The 20,797-nt window shown below is 24.2% G+C and overlaps 1 protein-coding gene across 1 annotated transcript in view; it reads left to right on the forward strand.

Moving 5' to 3' along the window:
- LOC147656617 (uncharacterized) overlaps positions 1-12,245 on the forward strand; it is a 37,088-nt gene extending 24,843 nt beyond the window's left edge. The window contains exon 4 of the mRNA XM_086914074.1: positions 12,201-12,245. Within this exon, the coding sequence (XP_086770200.1) occupies positions 12,201-12,245 (45 nt within the window). The remainder of the gene's footprint in view (positions 1-12,200) is intronic.
- Positions 12,246-20,797: the final 8,552 nt, after the last annotated feature.

The following is a 20,797-nucleotide window of genomic DNA, read 5'->3' on the forward strand; positions in this document are numbered from 1 at the left end:
TTTTTCTTAGTTTTTTCCATTTTTTCTTTACTTCATTTCTGCATATTTTATATTCTCTTTTTCCTATATTCTTATATTATTCTTATTTTATCATTCTTGAATTATTCTTCTCTTCTCTTCCTTTCTTATCTACTTTCTCATTCATATATATATATATCTCTAATACCATTTTTTCCTTTTTTCCTCATTTAATAATCTTTAATATTCTTCTTTAAATTTTATATACATGTAATGTAAATGTATAATATACTGTCCAAACGTTTCATATGATTCCATTTGTATTTATTTTTCTCTTAGAAACCAAATTTTAAAAGACACATAGAAAAACATCTAAAATTGGTTCTCAGCAGTACCAGTGTAGCTAACAGAAATTATTTATCCTTTTTTTTTCTTTTTTTGTATTTTCTTTTCTTTTCTTTTATTTAATTAATATAGTTAATTTAATATGTCTTTCTTACATTCTTCTCTCTTCTATCTTTTTTAAATTTTTTTTTTTTGTTTTTCTTTCAGATTTTTTTATACTTTCAGCCAGACTTACATAATTCTATATTCTGTATTTCATTCGTTATAAAAAATTAATTGATATTATGGACAAAGATAGCAAAGCAACAAAAAATTCAATTTCATTCTTTGCATTATTCTTTAAAACAAAATAACTTAATTACATTATATAAATTTCGAAAACAATTCCTTGTTAACATAAAATTTAAAAGATTCATTTTAACATAAAATATATTAATGTTAAATTTTCAAATTAATTATTGATTTTTTACAACACAAGACTAATTGTGAGTATAGATATAATGATTTTTTATAATAATTCTGATGTGTATTTTCAAAAAATTATATTTTAAATCAGTTTTATTTGATCAATTCAAATAAAATCAAAAATAACAGAAAAATAATTGCAATATTTCAATATTCTCCAAGAATGTATATAACGAATTTTAATATTATATCCCTCATGTGTTACGAGGATATGTATTCGAACTTTTATCGAAACTTTATTTCATTATGAATATTCCAACTTTAAAATTTACATTTCAATAGCATTAATTCTACAATTAATGACACTATTTCATTTAATAATTTTTAATGAAATTATTCGAAATTATTTCGTAATGAAATTTTAGCACATTTCAAAACATTAATTGTTTTGTTAATTATTTAAAAAAAAAAATTAAAATTTTACTATATCTTAGTTATTTATTTCCATAAAAAAAAGAAACAATTATTTTTATATTTTATGAAAAATCGAAAAAAACCAATATAAAAATTTTAAAATTTTATAAATTAATAAGACATCCATTGAATTACTTATTTTTTAAAGAAAAAGTTAATTGCTGTAAAATTAATTAGAAATTATCTTCTTTTTTATCTTCTATTTTCAACAGAGGAATTAAATTGAAAAATATTAAAAATACTATTAACGTTGTTCACATTTTTGACTTACACAGGATCGACCAAAGGGTTTCGAGAAATATGCATTCTAGAAATTGACACGAAAACATTTAAAAGTTTTCAATAATATAAAAGATAAAAAAATTTTAAGTTATAATAACTATGTTTATTAATAATGTATATATTTATCCTTTCGGATTGTCAATTTTAAATTTAAGCTTAATCAGCGAAAATTTTTAATTTTGATAAATTTTTACATTTTTCAATACTTTTAAAACAAAACTAAACTCTTTAATTGATTTTATATCAATTAAATTCTTGATTTTTTGAATTTATTAAAATATTCTTTACAACTTTAAATTAATTTCTTAATTAAATTAAAATTAAATTAAATTGATTTTATTATTAATATTGATCTATCATTTCTTAATTTTAGAATCATTAATATAATCTATTTCAGATTCATTAATATATTTAAAATTGTTTTAAATCAAATTTCCATCTTTTTCTAAATTTTACATTCTTTGTATACATTTTTTGTATCTTAAAATGAACAAATTTTGCAAATTTATTAAGAATTTTATGCACTAAACAAATATATGATTATATATGAGTTTTATAATTAATTTTGTAATATACTCTCCATAAATAATTAAATGACCTTAACACTAAAATAAAAATTATTATCTATTTTGATTTTCATTAATCGTCACATTATTTTTAATAATCTAAAACTCCTATTTGGCCAAATATTATAAATCATTTAGGACATAGTTAATAATGAAATTATAAATATAAGTTTGATCAAATAATAGATAAAAATTTTATAAAAATATAGATAAAAAATAGAAGAAATTTATATTCAATTGAATAACATCAATTCAATGTCTTTGCCAATTATGAAAATTATGAATATATGTAATAAATAAAAGAAAGAAAGAAATTAATGAACATCGTTGAATTAGCGACTAATGAGAATTCATTCTAAGCGAACCAAATTATGGTTCATTTGTGCCTTTCTAAATGGCAATATTTAATATTCAAGATACGGTAAACCATCATCGCGACCTTAACATTTTGTCTTTCGAACCTAATTCAATAAATAAAGACTATTGAAAAACTTTAATACTAAAATTCTGAAATGAAAATTTGTATTGAAAATCAGATCTTTTATGAAAACTAACCCCAATTGATTATCAAAGTTAAAGAGGAAGCTCATTACTGATTATAATTATAAAAAGTATTAATGACAGCAAATAATACAACTGAATGTAATATAGTTTACATCATTGATTCATGATATTAGTATCAATTAATATTCAATAATAACTTCATTTTATTTATTTCCATTGATAAATTATATTACATAATGAGTTGAGAAAATTAATCAATGAGCGCTAGATAATTAAGAGAATTTACGAGATTTTAGAACTTTTTTCACCCAAACCATGCCAATCAAGACAATTAAGAAAAAAATTAGAAGTTGCGAAATTACTTTATAACAATTTTACTTGACTTAAAATTAAAATCGATATATTAATAACGGAAAGAAGTTATTAATTATTCACTCATTCTCGAATAGGAATTATTCGAGACATTTTGAATTAATAAATAAAATAGTCATATATCAAGAAAAGTAAAACAAAGCGCAGTAGTCATAAGTTCAAAAATTAATAGCCTATAGTCAAGATCAACTTTCAATGTCAAATTTTAAATTGCCACCTTTGAATTATACGATTGATTAAAATTCTGAGACACTTTTTTTTTATTATTTTATTATTTTTATTATTTTTATTTTCATAAAAGTGAATTCGTTCAGATGTTTAAAGTAAATTATAGATTAGAAATTATTGAAATTTCGATATAAAAAAAATAGTTCTTAAAATACATAACAATATTAGTTAATCTAAAACCGATTCAAAAACAATCAGATAGTGAGATTTTGATTGAATAATCGTTTAGTAAAATAGTGATTTAAGAGAATTCTTGTAAATTAGTATGTAAATTATATAAATTAGTTTATAACTAGATCTGATCATTTCTTTACTATCTAGGAAATTCAATATTCAGAAATTTAATACGAATCAAGGAGTAGAAGAAGTATCTCATTGTTTTCAAAAATGTCCAATTTCGTACAATTTTCAAAATTTTTAGAGAAAGTAAGTTAAAGTGCAAAATATTTGTTTAATATTACATTTTATTACTAAATAAGTAGTAGTGATAATCGATTTCAAAAGTGATATTATCTCATGTTATAAATTTCATTTTAGTTTATCTATAAAACAAATCATACATTGTAGTAATGTTTTAAAAAGGCCTAGATGAAAGGAAAAAGATCGTTTAAGAGATATTCATTTACTTCAATATTCATTGCTGTTAGCATAGTAATAGTATTTATATAAAATATATTTCTAACTGAATGAAATTTTCATCTTTTTAACATATATTTATTCAGTTATGAATTGAGAAATAACATCGAGTGATATTATTGAATTGAAATTGTTATGTCATTTATTATTTTTTGTGAAAAAAAAATAAATCTACGATAAATATTCTTTATGCCTAAAAAATGAAAAATATTCTTTATGGCCATGAAAATGACATAATTATAAATGCTGTGTTATTAATTATCACGAAAGTCAAAACGATCCAATAATTCCAATTTTTTTTTTATCTTTCAGATAATTACATACTATTTAAAACTGAAAAAAATCTCACGGAATAAAGACAAAAAAGATAAAATACTTTACTAGGATCGTTTATCCCCTCTTTTAATACTTTATTGATACTTTAAACATCATATACTACAAAGAAATGTTTATATATATAGAATATGGGGAAAAAAGTTTTTATATTATATTGATAGATGATCTGCTAATGCATTAAAATTTAGATACAAATCATAGTTTTGATAGACTTTATTGTCCTTTCTTGTCATGAAATCAGATTAATATATGCGCCCATATTGACAAATAATACGCTAGAAACAAAAATGCATGTAAAAATAGACATTTCTTCCCATATTAACCAATCAAACTTATATTCCTTCCGCGAGACTTTTTTCCAGCAGTGAACAGTATTTAAAATTTTATTATGAACTATTACAGTAGATAGTAGTTCAACTCCTCTGGCCAAGTTCAACTCCTAGCAATAGTTATGAATCGGTAATTTTCTCTCTTTCTTTCATATCACAGTTTATAAAAGATGTTTCTAATATCATCAGAGATTTAACATATGTAGCGCGAAATATTCGATATTTTCTTTCAAACAGTATTTGTATAAGTAATAAGTTATGTGACTCGCAATAGTCTTTTTATTTAAAGCCAGATTTAATCAATTTAATTTCTACCATGTCATCGTTGTGTCGTTTAATCGAAGAAAAAATCTCAGTGTTCATATATACTCACATTTCAGTAAACATATTCTAAATAGTTGACAAGACATTGAATATCATTGACAATATAGATGCTGCAATCCCTAATATGACATATGATGAAAAATTGTTATGCATTTGTCAGGTTTTCAAGCCAACTTAGACCTGAACTGGCTTCTTTGGCATTCAATGTTTTAAGAAAAGATAGTGTCTACTTTTTTATGATCTGAACAGTATTAACATTCGATATTGGAGGATCTAAACATTAACATCTAAGCATTAACATTCGACCATGCCATATTTTTAAGAGTTTTTTTGTGCTTGTTGTATATGACTTTTTACTTACGATATTAATGAATAGAATGATATTCATATTTAAAAAATTGGGCTATTTTGATTCACCAACTGAATACCGTCCAATTTCAATTATTCATCGACGATGAAGCACCAAAGCTTCAGTTGTCCAAGTTGGTAAAATGATAATAGCAGATCTAAGGCAACATATAATAAAAATATCGCTTTTACTATCCAAAAAGTGTGCACAAAAATGCATAAACATTGTTTTCCTAAGGCAAATGCTTTTGATTTTGTTAATCATCATGCTATTGCGAACATCTTAGCAAAAATCTGAGAATACCAATAATACTAATTAATTTCATACATAACTCTGCCTGAAAATGTTCTTCATGATTGAACGTGATATCAAATTCTCTGTTTTTGATATTGTTTTCTGTCTCGTGATAGACAATATTTTATAACTCTTCTTGATTTCAAGTCAACGAATGTTATTTAAATGTACTAGTGTATGCGAGTGACATGCAAATGAATCCTCCTTTTTTGTTTTCTCAAGTGAGATATGCAAAATATGTTATGTATGGTAAATAACTATTCAAAAGCATATGAAATTGTCGATCAAAGTCTAAAAGTGTTCTGTGTTATTCTTGATTCAGTATGGTCAAAAAAATAACTATCATTTCTATTTAAACAGGATTTTCTTTTCATAAATTATCACTTTATTGAAATAAAATTGATAGAACTTGATAGAACCAAAAAAAAAAAAAAAAAGATATTAGATATTTTTCTTTATCTAGACAGAAAAGGCGATTTATCTTATAAGGATATTTTCTGTTTCTCTGTTTCTACCTCTTTTTGGCTGGAATATGCCATATTCAAAAAAACTGAAAACTTTTATATTTAATAATTCACAACCAAAAGCGAATTAAACTTGTTTTAAAAATGTTGCTGACTGATTTATGTATTCATTTCCAGCGATAGAAATGTCATATTAAATGGATGAAATGCTTTTTAATTATGTTGTTGTGCATGTTTTTCTCTTTTTAATATTGAAAACTAAAAACTGAAAATCTAGCTAACTAAAGTTTTGTTTCTCAAATTTCTCTTTAATTTTACATATTTTTTTTAAATTTTTTATTATGTTTTGTTTTTAATGGTAAATTTAATAGTTTAGATTTAATAGTAAATCGATAACGAATAGAAAATTATTATGACATAAGAAATAGTCGAGGAATGTGAAAAAAAAATGTTAATCAGTATTTAAATGATCTATTGGATCTAATGGATCGTCAAAATTTTTAAATAAAAATTCTGCGAGATAATTCGTGAATGTCACAAGGATCACAATAAGGAATAATTACACTTGCTCTTATATTCTTTCATAAGCTTTTTGTATTTTGTAAATTTCAATTTCAAAATCTATAAAATTAAATTAGCTGAATGATTTACTATTCGATAATTAAATAGTATTATACATAAAAAAAAATTGAAGTGAGTTTAAAAATTTACTTTAAAAAAATATTAAAAAATCAAAGGTCATCAATTTGAAGATTTTTCAATCATTTGTGATAAAAAAAAAAATTTTAATCGGCTAATAATGAAAATAATTGTTAATGATTCACTTTGTAAATAACACCCAAACTTTATATATATATATATATATAAAATTTTCTGAAGCTTTCACAGAGATTAAAAGAGAATAAAATTATTTCATAGACAAGTAAAATTATTTAAAATTTTAGAATCCAAAATGAGAATTAAAAATAATTGCATTGAGGAAAATCTTGATAACAAAATATCAAAATTTTATAATATATCAGTGGAAACATATTCATGTTCATTTTGGAATTCTTTTAATGCACCATATCGTCATATTCTTATGATAAGAAAATATAATAATTTAGACATATTTTCAAAAACTTGTTTTCATATAAAATATACTATTTCAATTGAAAATGCACTAAGTATGGATACCGATGATGTAAATATAGATATCGATGATTGAAGATGAAACTTTTACTGATGATTTTGATTGTCTCAACAAAATATTATCGGATAGGGAAAATTTAATACGGCATTGGCGATAATTAAAAATATATATTGCAGATATTTTATGTAATTATGGAGCGCAAATCTTCAATAAATATGTAGAGAAATTAAAAGTAATAGAAAGAAATGCAAATGGAATTTCTCTTTTTGAACATGAGAATAATGAGCTTAGTAAAATTGAACTGGAAGAACCTGAAAAAACAAATTCGGTCTAATAACGAGCCATCTTCAAATAAAAACTTAAAATTCAAAACTAAAATTAAATCCAAAGGACGTCTGAAGAGGAAAACTAAAGACCACTTTTTACAAAAAAAAATATTTTGTTCATATGTACTTTAATTATTCCTGAGTATAATATATTCTCCTTAATTTCAGTTAATCATTTAATTTTTGGGAAACAATTAGCAATAACATTACATAAGGACAATTTTTTTTAAGATTTTCAAGATCATTCTAATTATAAATTGTTCATTAATTATAGACATATATTTATTTATTTCTTATTTTATTTCTTTTTTATTTCTTTCTCTCTATATTTATAATCCATATAATTCATATAATCCATTATATAATCCATACTAATAAACTGTTAACTTACAATCATTTTTCTTTAATTTAATTTCGTTTTTCTTACAATATAAATATTTATAGATTGTATCATATGAAATGTCTGATTTTTAGCAATAGTTTTAATATTAAATTTTTTTAATCGAAATAAACACTATTACAATCTACGTATTTTTCTCCAATTCATTATAAATTAATTCCATTTTTATAAAAATTTGATGACTTAATATTAATAAATTTTATATTTTAATTTTATAATGTTTTATATATTGTTTGTAAAACATGTAATCAAACATTATCATGAAACAAAATTGGATCCTTTCAATTATCAATATTTTCAATTGATCAATATTTTTATTTCATCAATTATTTTACCAGCAATTTTTTGATGCATTACTTCAATTGTAACATATTTTTTCTTGTATTTGGTTTTAGATAATGAAATGGATAATGAATTACTAATCATTGACTAAACTATTATTTTCTTTGAATAAAACTGTTTTGAACATATGTCATAGAAATTCATTTGTATTTCATTGAACAGAACTTTATCTATTATTATATAAAATCCATTTTAATTGGAAAATGCATTCCAAGAACGAATTTCATTAATAATTCATTATAAATTAGCATAAATCTTAAGCTAATCCTCAGATTCTCGTGAAATACTATGCTATTGTCTCGTTACAATTCTAATTTGATCATGAGAAAAATAATTCCACCAAATTAACAATTGAAGACGCAACAATCAAATTATCTAGAAATTAAAAAATAAATTTTTTTTATTCTTTTTTTATGGAATATGCTATAGCATCAAGAATTTATATCTGCGTTTTTTGTATTGCGAATTGCAATTGATATATATATACACGATATTTATAATGTAACTGCTCATTATCAAATACTTTAATCTTTCTAAAAATTATTTTTAAAATAGATCATAATTTTTATATATTAATATATAGTTTTATTTTATATATATATAAATCTTATATATAAAATAATATATATAAAAAAAAATTATATATAAAATAAATATAATTGATAGTACTATTTCAAATAATAAGCTATTGTATAGAAAATAGAGAGACTATTGCTTTAGAATCATTGCTTGTATAATTCGATACTCCTTTTGACAAAAGATAGCGAAAATATTTAAGTATAATTAATTTAGGTAAAAAATTAAATTTCTATAATTTTGATTTGTTTCTTATAAAAATATGTTCATCATATTTTTATATAATGTATTACTGTAATAAAAATGAAATATAAAATCATTACAGTTAAAATGATTTTAAATTACATAATAAATCTACATAAATAAATCTTTCCTGTGACATATCGCATATATCGTTTCAATAATTGACAAAAGCCAATCCTAAATTGATATCGCTTATGCAGATACTATATATAATTATAAAAAATTTCAATATAATGTCAAAATTTTTTGATTGAAAATGAAATTTATTTTGTTGATTATATAATTTGTTAAAAACTAAAAGCTAAAATAATGTTATAGACAATTTCCAGAATTTAAAAAATATAATTTAAATTTTTTTCTACAAGAAACTACAAACTTAAGTCAGAAATATACTCGATAATAACTTTAAATGTTGCACAAAAAAACCATTTAAAAATAAAACTGTTTAATTATTTATTTACAAGGAGATCTACTTACTTTGAAGTTGATAAAGAAATTTCAGTGATGATTGATTTTTGTAATTTTACTATTGTGAATTGGTTTTTTTTTTGGTTAGTTCGGTGAAAATGCAACTAAATCAAGAAGTGAGAGAGAATCAATTATCGCGATTAAAAAATGATTTCCAAAGATAAACTTTAGTATATAATTATATCAGTAATTATATAAAGAAACTATCAAATGATCTTGCGTTTCTAAATTGCAAAATATTTGGTGTGTACTAATACATATGATTTATAAGAAAACAATTACATCTGAGTTTTTTAAATATTGTAAAATATATCTGTTTGTAAATAATGATTAAGAAATTGTAAAATTGAAAGATTATTAAAAGTTACAAATTTAAATTTACAAATCAGTTCTAACTGCTTTTCTTGATATGCCATCCATTTTGATGTCACTGGCAAATTTAACATAAGCTAATGAAACTGTATATTTTTAATGACTAAATATATAATTAATGATTGATTTATGAATAATTAATACAATAATTTAAATAAATAGAACTAATATATAATAATATAAAAATATACTAATTTTAATTTCTATGATAAATTTCTATATCTACAATGTTTTTCCATAGTTAACAATCCCATTCTTCATTATCAGATGATTATCAATATATGATTTGATTAATTGCTTTTTACAATTAAAATTTATTATTTTATAGAAAGGATGCAAAGTTTCGTTGTTAATTGTTTATATAATACAGTTTTTATAATGACAAAATTTTATTTTCTATTACTATCAAATCGTTTTTCTCCAGAGGTGTTCCTCTTACATTTCTATTAATTGACAAAGATATTTTTTCCTCTAGCTTTTCCAGAAATGCTGGAATATTTGTTGTATCAATCAATCACTTTGATATCACTATCTATGGTATCGCGATCAATCCATCATCAATCAAGAAATAGCCTACAGTCAACGAGTTTAATATAATTAAAGATATAGAGTTAAAAATCATTAGATTGGATGACAGAAGACTAAGATGGAAGTTCGTTGTCATGCTATTGATTTTAAGAATATAATGAGATTAATATGACGGATTTTTCTCATTTAGAAAGAAAAAGAATTATTTGCGTCACATACCCTAATTTTTTATATTCTATCTTAAAAGATATTAAATTTGCAATTTGCAGTTAATTTTCTTTCTAATAATTTTTCAATAATCGTTTTTCGCCTAATTGACGTATATTATCTCAAAATCATACATTGATTAGTATAATAGTAATGTCTATTTATCATCTGTCATGTGTTTTCTAAAAAAAATTATAAAAGATGCATTTATCTTTGCTTTTTCTATTTTGTTAATTATTTATCTAAATAATTGTATTCATTGTGTGGTGAATAGACAACATCTTGTAAAAAAACATTTAAATACAAGTCTCCATTTATCATTAACTATAATAATTCAAGCCGTAAACAAGATCAAATCCAATGCAAAAAATGATAGAATATTTCGACAACTTTGCCAGGACAATAATGAATATTTTATTTACTTTTGCACACAGAAATCCGGTGGCTGTCAAAGGTTATAGGCTGGCTTGTTTTGTACTATTATATGATAGTGTCATATAATTTTTTGAAAAGAATAATGAGACCAATCTGTGTCAACAGTTGAAAACAGTAAAAAATGTCTTTTATTTGACAGATATTTTCAAGAGATTCAATGATGTCAATTTGTAGCTTCAAGGAGCTAATAAAATTCTTATAGATTGCCAAAGTATTGTGTCATTATTTATTAATAAACTTTAACTACTTCTTTATTATTATCTAAATTATCATCTAATTATAATAATTATATATCTATAAAAGATAATGTAACTCCAGAGAATATGAGAGATTCAATAGCCACCTTAACGAATATAAATTGGACATGGAAAAACGATTTGAAGATATTTTGAAATTCGTTTGTTCCTTACAAAAATTGTACCAGATATGCAGTATTTCGTTTCTCAGCCTTAGGAATCTCATTAATAATTTAATTAATTAAATATAATTTTATCAGACTTCATGTTTCTATGTATGCAAAGTACAAATAAAAAGATAAATTTAACTAAGTTGTTTTATAAAAATTTATACTGTCAAACTTAGCGAAAGTCCGACATAAAATATTTGGTAAGTAATTATTATTAATTATATGCTTTAACTTGTTATAACTCTGCTTTATAAATTTTATAAAGTAAAGTTATTTCCCTACTTTATAAATCACCATTACTATGGAATTAGTGAACGGTTGGAAAATTTTATTACTAAGGCACAAAAATGATTATCTGAATACACGGATGAAACTATTATTGCAAAGAACTCATAAAAAGAATGAGAGTCTGATTGGTTAGAATAGAAAAGAAACACTTGTTTTCATACGTATTTTTGTTTCTAACATGTTTATCAATATGGACACACATATTAATTCAACTGTGTGACAAAGAAGAACAACTTGTTAGATGACTTTATAATTAATGAATATTATAATTAATAAATATTAAAATTACATTTTGTATTATCTGTAAAATTTATCTGTAATCCTATTCGTAATTTCGAAGAGAAATCTTCTGTAATATATGATATTACGATTAAACATACGATTTCTAAAGATAAGAATAAGCAATTTTAAAGAAACACATCTCTTGCCTCTGTATCACTACTTATTTCAATTGACGTGCTATTTGACAATTGTTACAATCATGAAAAATATGCTTATGAACGAGAGTTAACAAATGTTCTTTCCATTATTGTATTATTTTTCTCGAAAAAATATTATTATTTTTCGAAAATGTCTTATGATATTCCATCGATTTAATTTTGTTAATGCAGGAAAATTGCTTCTACTCAGGAGTACCAGTTGTTATTTCGCTGTAGTATGATCTAGAATATCTATAGCATCCGGAATATCCGAGCATACTGTAAACTTGTGGTCATGTCTCGCAGGAACGGAGATCTTGCCTCACTCGACGGACCGCAAAGATGACAACCTCTATAAATAGATCTTTAACCAAGCTATATGGTGCGTGGCAATGGGGGCACTTCCCAGTCGAGAGCACTGGAGAGTGAGTGCATCGATCATTAGCGGCCAACTCGGGTGCATTAGCCCTCCTTCCATCCGAGAATTCAGCTCTGTCTGGATATGGCAGCTTTGCCCGGGTTAATATCAACACTGAACGCATTCGTGGGAACAAATATGAAAAGTGATAAAAACAACAACAACCAACCAAGAGGATACATGGAAGGAGAATACGAGAAATGAGAAGAAAATAACGATTAAAGAGATGTGCTCGTCTAAATCAACCCAGCCGAACTGTAAATGGACGCGTATTAAAAACGTTGCGGAATATGATACATTCTCCGTGCTCGTCATTAGTCTTTAATGATAACAGAAAGGATAATGACAAATTGACAATCCACTTCCGATCGATCATCCGACGCAAGAGGAAGAGGAATAGACTTATAAGGAAAAATGCAATCAGTAATCGGAAAGAAAAATAAAAGACAATTTCTGGATGTGACTCCGTCGGTGTCAGAGGCTGGAGATGAATCGGGCAATGTTGAATGCACCACTGTGTATTCAGAGTATTCAGTGTATTCAGTAACGGCTGTATCACTGCTGTTTAAGTCGAACAAATCACTATCAGAAGAAAAGGCCATCCGCCGAGAAATAATGCATTTAGCAACAACAAACATTGGGGCATGCATACTAGAATCGATTAAAAATGGAGATGATAACCTCCATATCTAAGAAGTTACAGGGCATATGTCTAGCATCTCTGCGCGTAGCCACAACGAAGGTAATCAAACGAATTTCAACAAGATTGGCTGGAGGAGACTAATGACTAGCTTAGGAATAAACTTAGGCATCTTTGAGAAGAAATAGCAATATTCCATGGTCGATTGGATGTGAATCAAATTATATAGGAATGATAAAAGAAAATTCGCGAAAAAAGAAATGATCAGTCAAAAGGAGACACCTCTATTCCTTCCTCCTCCTTTCTACATAACATAATATCAACGAGAAAAATAAAAAGAGAAGGCAACAAAAAAAAACAGTTCCAGAAAAAGATCTTCGGATTAAAAACCGAAAAATACATTGATGATTGAAAGGAACTCTAAACAGAAAGAAACTTCTAACCCCACGCAAAAACGAGAAAATTTGATTTAATCGCTTATTTCGTTCCTATTATCCTAAGCGAAACTCAAGAATATTCTCAAGTATTGATCCTGGCCAAGACACAAATTAACTAGGTAGAAATGAAGAAAATAAAACCCAATCATAAACAGTGGGATCATTTTGGAAATCCTGGGCTAGGAGAGCTCAACTAAGACTAACATATTAGCTGCCTGACTCACACAGTCTAGAATCAGGACCAGAAAAAACGGCAGAACTACTACTAACTGCTCTTAATAATTCAGTCATGATCTAAGACATTATCGGTGGCAATGGCCGAAAGCTGCCCCACAGAGAACCACAGAGGTGAAATTAGAATGAACAACGAATTCCGGATTAGGCACTATTTTGCTCAAGTGTCGTCTTGCAACGGCCAAAATAATTGCCACGACAGATTACAAGTTGGATGGATTATGACAAATATGTAGAGATAAAAAAAGAACAAAAGACAGTTGCCATGAAAGCAAGTATGTGCACAGTCGGTATGGACTGTAGTGACTATTGCTACAACTTGCTACAACAGCTACAACTTGGAGCACAAAGTGAACTGTGTCGCTCCGCCATACTATACTGCCGATGAGAGTCAACTTGTCAATCATAAGATAGGAAGCGAAGGATATTATCTACCGGGGAAGGATATTATCTACCGCCAAAACAAAGAATCCAATCATCGAGTAAGAAAGCGAAGGATATGCCTGGGAACTCAAGCAAAAGAATAGCGGATTCAAATCTCAGAGCCGTCAATACGAAATAATCATTTGCCGATTTCACAGTCCTGCACAAACTTCAATCATGTTCAAAAGGCGCAAGATTTATTTGATATAGAGTCTTGGATAGCCCCAACTGGTTTGGTAATAGGGATGATGACTTGATTGCGCTAATATGAACTACCAATCTGCTAGATCGCGCGCGAAACTGACTGTGAAATGGGTTTTATCGTTGCCAATATTTATATCCCTCTTTACTGGAGTTTTATGTCGTTCGAGGAATATCTTGAGAGACTACATGGAATAATTCTTAGATACAGGGCCCGGCCTATCCTTGTATTGGGAGATTTTAACGCCAAATCGGCCATGTATTCTCCAGTGGCAAATACTAGAGCTTCGGTTCTTGCGAATTGAGCAGTGGGGTTGGACCTTCGCCTATTTAACCAGGAAATGACCAACATGTGCGTTCGATTGAGAGAAAATCCATTGTCGATTTCTCCTAAGCGAGTCCTATAGCTGTGTTTGGTCTTGGGTTGGAGAGTTATGGAATGAAGACATTCTCCAATTATATTCCATGTAAAAAAAATACAGAATCATTACTGATCTTATATACTGAACTTTTTTTTCTAGATACAGAACGATATAAATCGAACAGATATAAATCTGGAAATTTATATGACCATTGGATTTTATTAGACTTCTGCGATTTGTTAATTTCAAATTTTTCTTATGTTGTTACAAAAAATATATTGATACCTTATCGTACAAAAAAGAGTATCATTCTTCTTCAGTCAGATGTGCTGGCAAGAAATATAGCAAGAAATTATCTAATACAATCATGCGTTTCTCAATCATATATTCATCGAAAATTGTCTTTGAAAATTCCTTTCTATTAGTATGAATTTTCATTTGTCTATATGTAGATATTATCTATATTAAATATTTTATTCTTTTTTCTGAACATGGATTCGTAAATAATTTATTATACATGTATATAATTCGTAAATAATTCTTCAAAAATTGCATCATCTTCTATATATTTTCTTATTTTTGTAAAAAGAGTGATTTTTTTTATTGGAGTTAATTTTTAAATTTTTTATTCATGCAATTTATTTTTTTATCAATATTTGTTATGATCAATTTTTCTATCTTCTCCTTATTTTTTTCTTGCCAAAATTTGAATCATTTTCTATATTTCTATAGCAATTCTATAGTAAGAATTCTTGATGTTCTCGGTTTTCTTGCATTAATCACTGAAATGTCTGGCAAAAGTGTGTTTTTTTATTCCAAATATACAAGATTTTTATGCTTCATATCAAATATTTCTATTTATATAAATTTCAACAATATTCTTTTTATAAATAGTAACATGTATAAATAAATAAATATACATAAAATATAATATATATATATATAAAAAATATAAAAATTAATAATTGTAAGAATTTGTTATAATAGTAAATAAGTAAAGTAGTAATAATTAACTGTAAATAATTGTAAATATATTAAAAAATAAATACATATAAATAATCCTTAAAAATTATAAGTAATTGTAATTAAATAATTAATAACTGTAAATTATTATAAATATGAATATTTTTACAAAAAATACTGTATGAAAAAATCTCGTTAAATAATAAAAAATAATAAATAAATAATTAAAATTAAATTAAAATTAAAATTAAAATTATTTTTTATAAAAAAATTATTATGATGCAACATACAAATATCTTTATGGCATTGAACAGTATGTATATATTATATATAGATAAATAAAGTAATTGCAGGAAGAAATCCTGGAATGGCAGTTGAGAAAACTTTTGTAATGATAATGCGGATCTTATATATACTTTTTCACGTTTTTTATTACATTGCACATTTTATTTATTTCTTATTTCCTTCAAGTCGGTTATTTACATATTATTTCATATTATAATTATAATAATTGATTTATTTTTCAAAATAAAATTGTTATTAACAATAAATTTATAAAAAATTATTTTCAAATAATAAATAGATTAATGAAATAGAACATATATATATAAGATACGAAAAAAATTTTCTGAGATGATGGGGATGAAATTCCATATACCATCAATTTCATGCTATTATAAATTCGTTTGTCTTTTATGTCTCTCCTTTTTTATGCATTAAAAATAAGAATAGTAAGAAGAATTCAATCTGAATATATAAACAAAAGATAGAAATATTTTATGTAAGAATCACAAAATAAAATTAAATGGTCTTTTCAAAATTCTGAAAATGATAATGTAAAAAGATATATGTAATGTGTATGTAAAAGGTAAATTACAATAAATAAATATAGATTATTTGCAAACTCTAATGAACCTAATTTCAAGCTCGATTGAAATCTTTTACTTCGTTTTAAATAAAAATCTGTATAATCAAATTTTTTACAAAACTCTTCTGTAATGAGTTTATGAACTTACATTAGTAGAGCTTGCAACAAAGCAGATAATATTCCTATTGCTAAATTTATTCTTATTATACAGATCTCAACTAGAAGCTCAGAAGTTGATCTAATTAGAAATTAATCCATCATAAACAAATAATAGAATAGAATAGAAAATATATAATATAATAGAAAATAGTTAGAAATCAAGTCATAACAAGCCTACTTGTAATATAAACTGTTAAATCCCATAGTGAGTGATCTTTTGAAAAAGTTCAATTCAAGAACTTTTTTTCATTTAAAATCAATTTAAAGTTTAACATATGACATACATATATATGTGCATACCTTTATGATGTGTTCTTATCGCAGATAATTGAAATAACATTAAAATTATTTTATTATTTCATACCTCAAAAGAATTAATATTAGAAATTAAAATTATTAAATTAAAATTATCGGTTTCGCATTTCAAAATAATTATTATACAGATTGAAATAATCTTAAAATAATCTGGAATATAATCTTTATATTCGTTTTGATTTTAATTCTATAGAATCAATAATATATTATTTTTATAACGATTATATAGTCCAATCATTTTGTTCTGTTGAACAAAAACTATTAGCATAATATTTATTTCTATTATCTATTTTATATAGCATTTATTTCTATACTTCTGTACTTCTTAAAATTACATTTACTTCTGTACTTATTAAAATTATATGTTTCTAAAATTCAATTATTATATTTAATATATATATATTTAAGATATAGATATGGAAAAAGTGGAATTAGAATGGTATTATTAGATTTTTTTATTCTGCTATAAAATATATCTTTTGAGAGGATAAACTCTAGATCAAAATAATAAAAAAAATTTATATATATATATATATTTCTGATAAAACTTAATTAACAAATTATAAGCATTTTAAGTTTGTATTAGATAGAATGAGAGTAAGAACACTAGTTAAATACTCAGCAATACTATATTGCAATATCATTTGCATAACGGAGTCTTTCAATGAAAGTAAATACATTGATTTCTTTTATATACAAATGAATATTTCTGAATTTTAAAGTAATATACAATGTATTACATAACTTCTTATTTAACAAAAATTAATCTCAAATAAATTCAATAAATTCCAAAATGTTGATACTATACATCACTTTATTTAAATTCATAAATCATTGTATAAACATTTTTAAATCTGTGGCTAAATCATTATATGACAATAATGTATAACATATACACTGTTCTATTTGTGGAAATCCATAGTAATATATCAAAATAAGATTCCAGATTAAAAAGATTAAATATATTATTCTAGAAATAAACTTGCTTATTTTCACATATACAAAAAAACCACTAATAATATTTGAATCAATTTGAAATTCAGATTAATGTGTCAAAAATTCAATTCTTATCCCTATCTTATTTGATTTCAATGTTTATTTCGATATGAGATTATTAAACAAAAAAAAAATAATCGAGTCAAAATTTTTATTTTAATTATATGATTATTACAATTTATATTCATTAAAAAAAAAATAGAAAAAACATCTCTGAACTCAAAAGAGCAACAATTTTCCCAAAATATTTTATATATAAATCTCCAAATCGAACCATTTTTATTAATATATATATTATTAGTGCTTTTTGCACTTTGTGGATAATTTAGTTTCATTGTAAAATTAAACAATAAATATAAATATATTAAAAATATCATGAAATATCGCAAAAAAGTTGTATATAACGAATTGTCCGAAATATGATTTAAAAAATTACAAGAAAATGTGATGAAGAAACAAAAATATGTAATTTACGATATTTTCTGTAACAGACCGCTATGCAAGCTTACGTTTATACTGATCTATCAAAAAGAACAACATATATAATAAGAAAAGAAGATTTAAAACGTAAAGAATATCAGTAGTTATCACCCCTAAAGAAAATGTGATTTCATAACAGAGACAAAAAATTTTATTATCGTCAGAAAAAGATAAGATAGTAACAAAAATATGAATAAATAATAAATTAAGAAATATTATTTATAAATTTTGATGATATTGAAAAAAAAAATGTATCCAAAATTATTAGCGGCTAATAATATTTTTAAAAAATATGAACTTCAAATAAAAAAAATATAGTATCAATAGAAAGATATTAATCGAAAAACTAAATAAACAAAAAACCAAATTGTTATCTGGAGAGAAAAATATCTAAAAGCAATTCACATTATAAAGACATTATAAAGAACAAAATAGAAACATTGTATATATTGAATAATGAATAGACAATGATAATAAATGTTAGCAAAGCAAAAAAATGGTTAGGATTTTGAAAAATACAAGTTCTTCTTATTTCTCAGATTTATAATAATGCATGTTGGTGAGAAAAAATGTATTTATCAAAGAAACGCAATCATTCTTCAAAGCAGTACATAGAAAATTATCATGAATTTGACAAATTTTGAAAAATGGATTGCAAAAAAATTATTACGTCACATTCCACAAAATTCAATTTATCATGATAGATAATGCTCTATATCATACGAAATAAATTGATAAAGCATTTTCTAAGCATAGTAAAAAGAAATGATTATGTAGCTAATAGAAAATAGAGTAACAAAAATATGAATATAAATTATTAAAACTTATACAAAAATATAAAAAAAAAAAAACAAAAAAATATTTAAAATAAATGAGATTATTAAAATTATAAGGACATATATTGAGACATAGTCTATTAAGTTAGCCTGGACTAAAATAAAGTCTCTTTAATTTATTCGAAAAAATAATAATATACTATTATATTCTCATTTAATGATTTGACAAAATTAATGTACAAAGTATTCGAAATTATACAACAGATAATTGGAAAAAATTTTGCAGTCATATAAAGAAAATAGAAAATCAATTTTGGAAAAAAGATAGACTAATGAAATTGAAGAAATAGGTATTTCAATTACGGATTCAAATTCGAATAGCAACAGTATTAACAGCAATTCAAGTTTCTGAAATACTACGATACAATAAAAGATATGAAAATTATATTTATTAATGCAATTAATTTATCTCAGAATTAGATCTAAATAGAAAACTAATTAAATAATTAATATTAATTTTGATAATAATTAATCAATAGGAAAATTAATTAAGAAATAAATTAAAGTAAAATAATAATATTGTTAATATATTGCATTAAAATATAATATTTATAATTAATGTGTAATATACTATCATATATATACAGAGTATCCCAAAATATTGAAACATCCGTAAATATAGAAATTCCTAAAGTAAAAACCTTCGTTTTGTTAACGAATTATTAACAAAAAAATATTGATCAATCACAAAACGCATAATCTAGTCGAGCTATATATAAACTACATACGACATTCAAACAATATATCTCGAAGAAAATGTGTTGAATATTATATTTATTTATTCATTTATTCATTATTCTTCATATAATTCGATATAATTTTTTATCGATAAAAAAATATTTGTTATTCAACATAATTTCTATGTTACAGATTTGTTCATGATCGATAGCACCTAGCCAATTAATTAGTAGATGTAACAAATTCAACAAATTATAAAAATATGTGTAATATGTCAATTGTATATTTGGAATATTGCTAGAACCAATAAGATCTACATATCTTTTGGATATCAACTTACTAGCAATAAGTTTCGCAATTTCTCGAGATTTATAATATCTCGAAATCACTAATATCTTTTATATCAAAATTCTGAAAGAAAGAAATATCAATATATATTGCAAGCTAATCACATGTTAATCATACGTGTCTGATATGCAAGGATAAACACATTTTGCAACATTGCGCAAAATTAACGATTATGGCATTAACGAAATACATGAAACAATTAACCCCTTAACCTAGAATATCAAGTGAGAGACATAGTATGTCGGTCAAACATAAACAACACATGTGAAAGATGTAGTACAATCGGACTATACGTGATAAACATTATTCATTTTCTTGGCCGTTATTCGAACGTGCAAATATATATTTTCTTGAAAAATATTAGAAAGGTACCCTTAAAAATGTCGTCAAAAAGAATATTAAGCCGATGACAGTTCTGCTAAGTTTTTCAT

This window comes from Apis florea, unplaced genomic scaffold (genome assembly GCF_048593485.1).
Source record: "Apis florea isolate Af1SG1 unplaced genomic scaffold, ASM4859348v1 contig_3571_pilon, whole genome shotgun sequence".
NCBI lineage: Eukaryota > Metazoa > Arthropoda > Insecta > Hymenoptera > Apidae > Apis > Apis florea.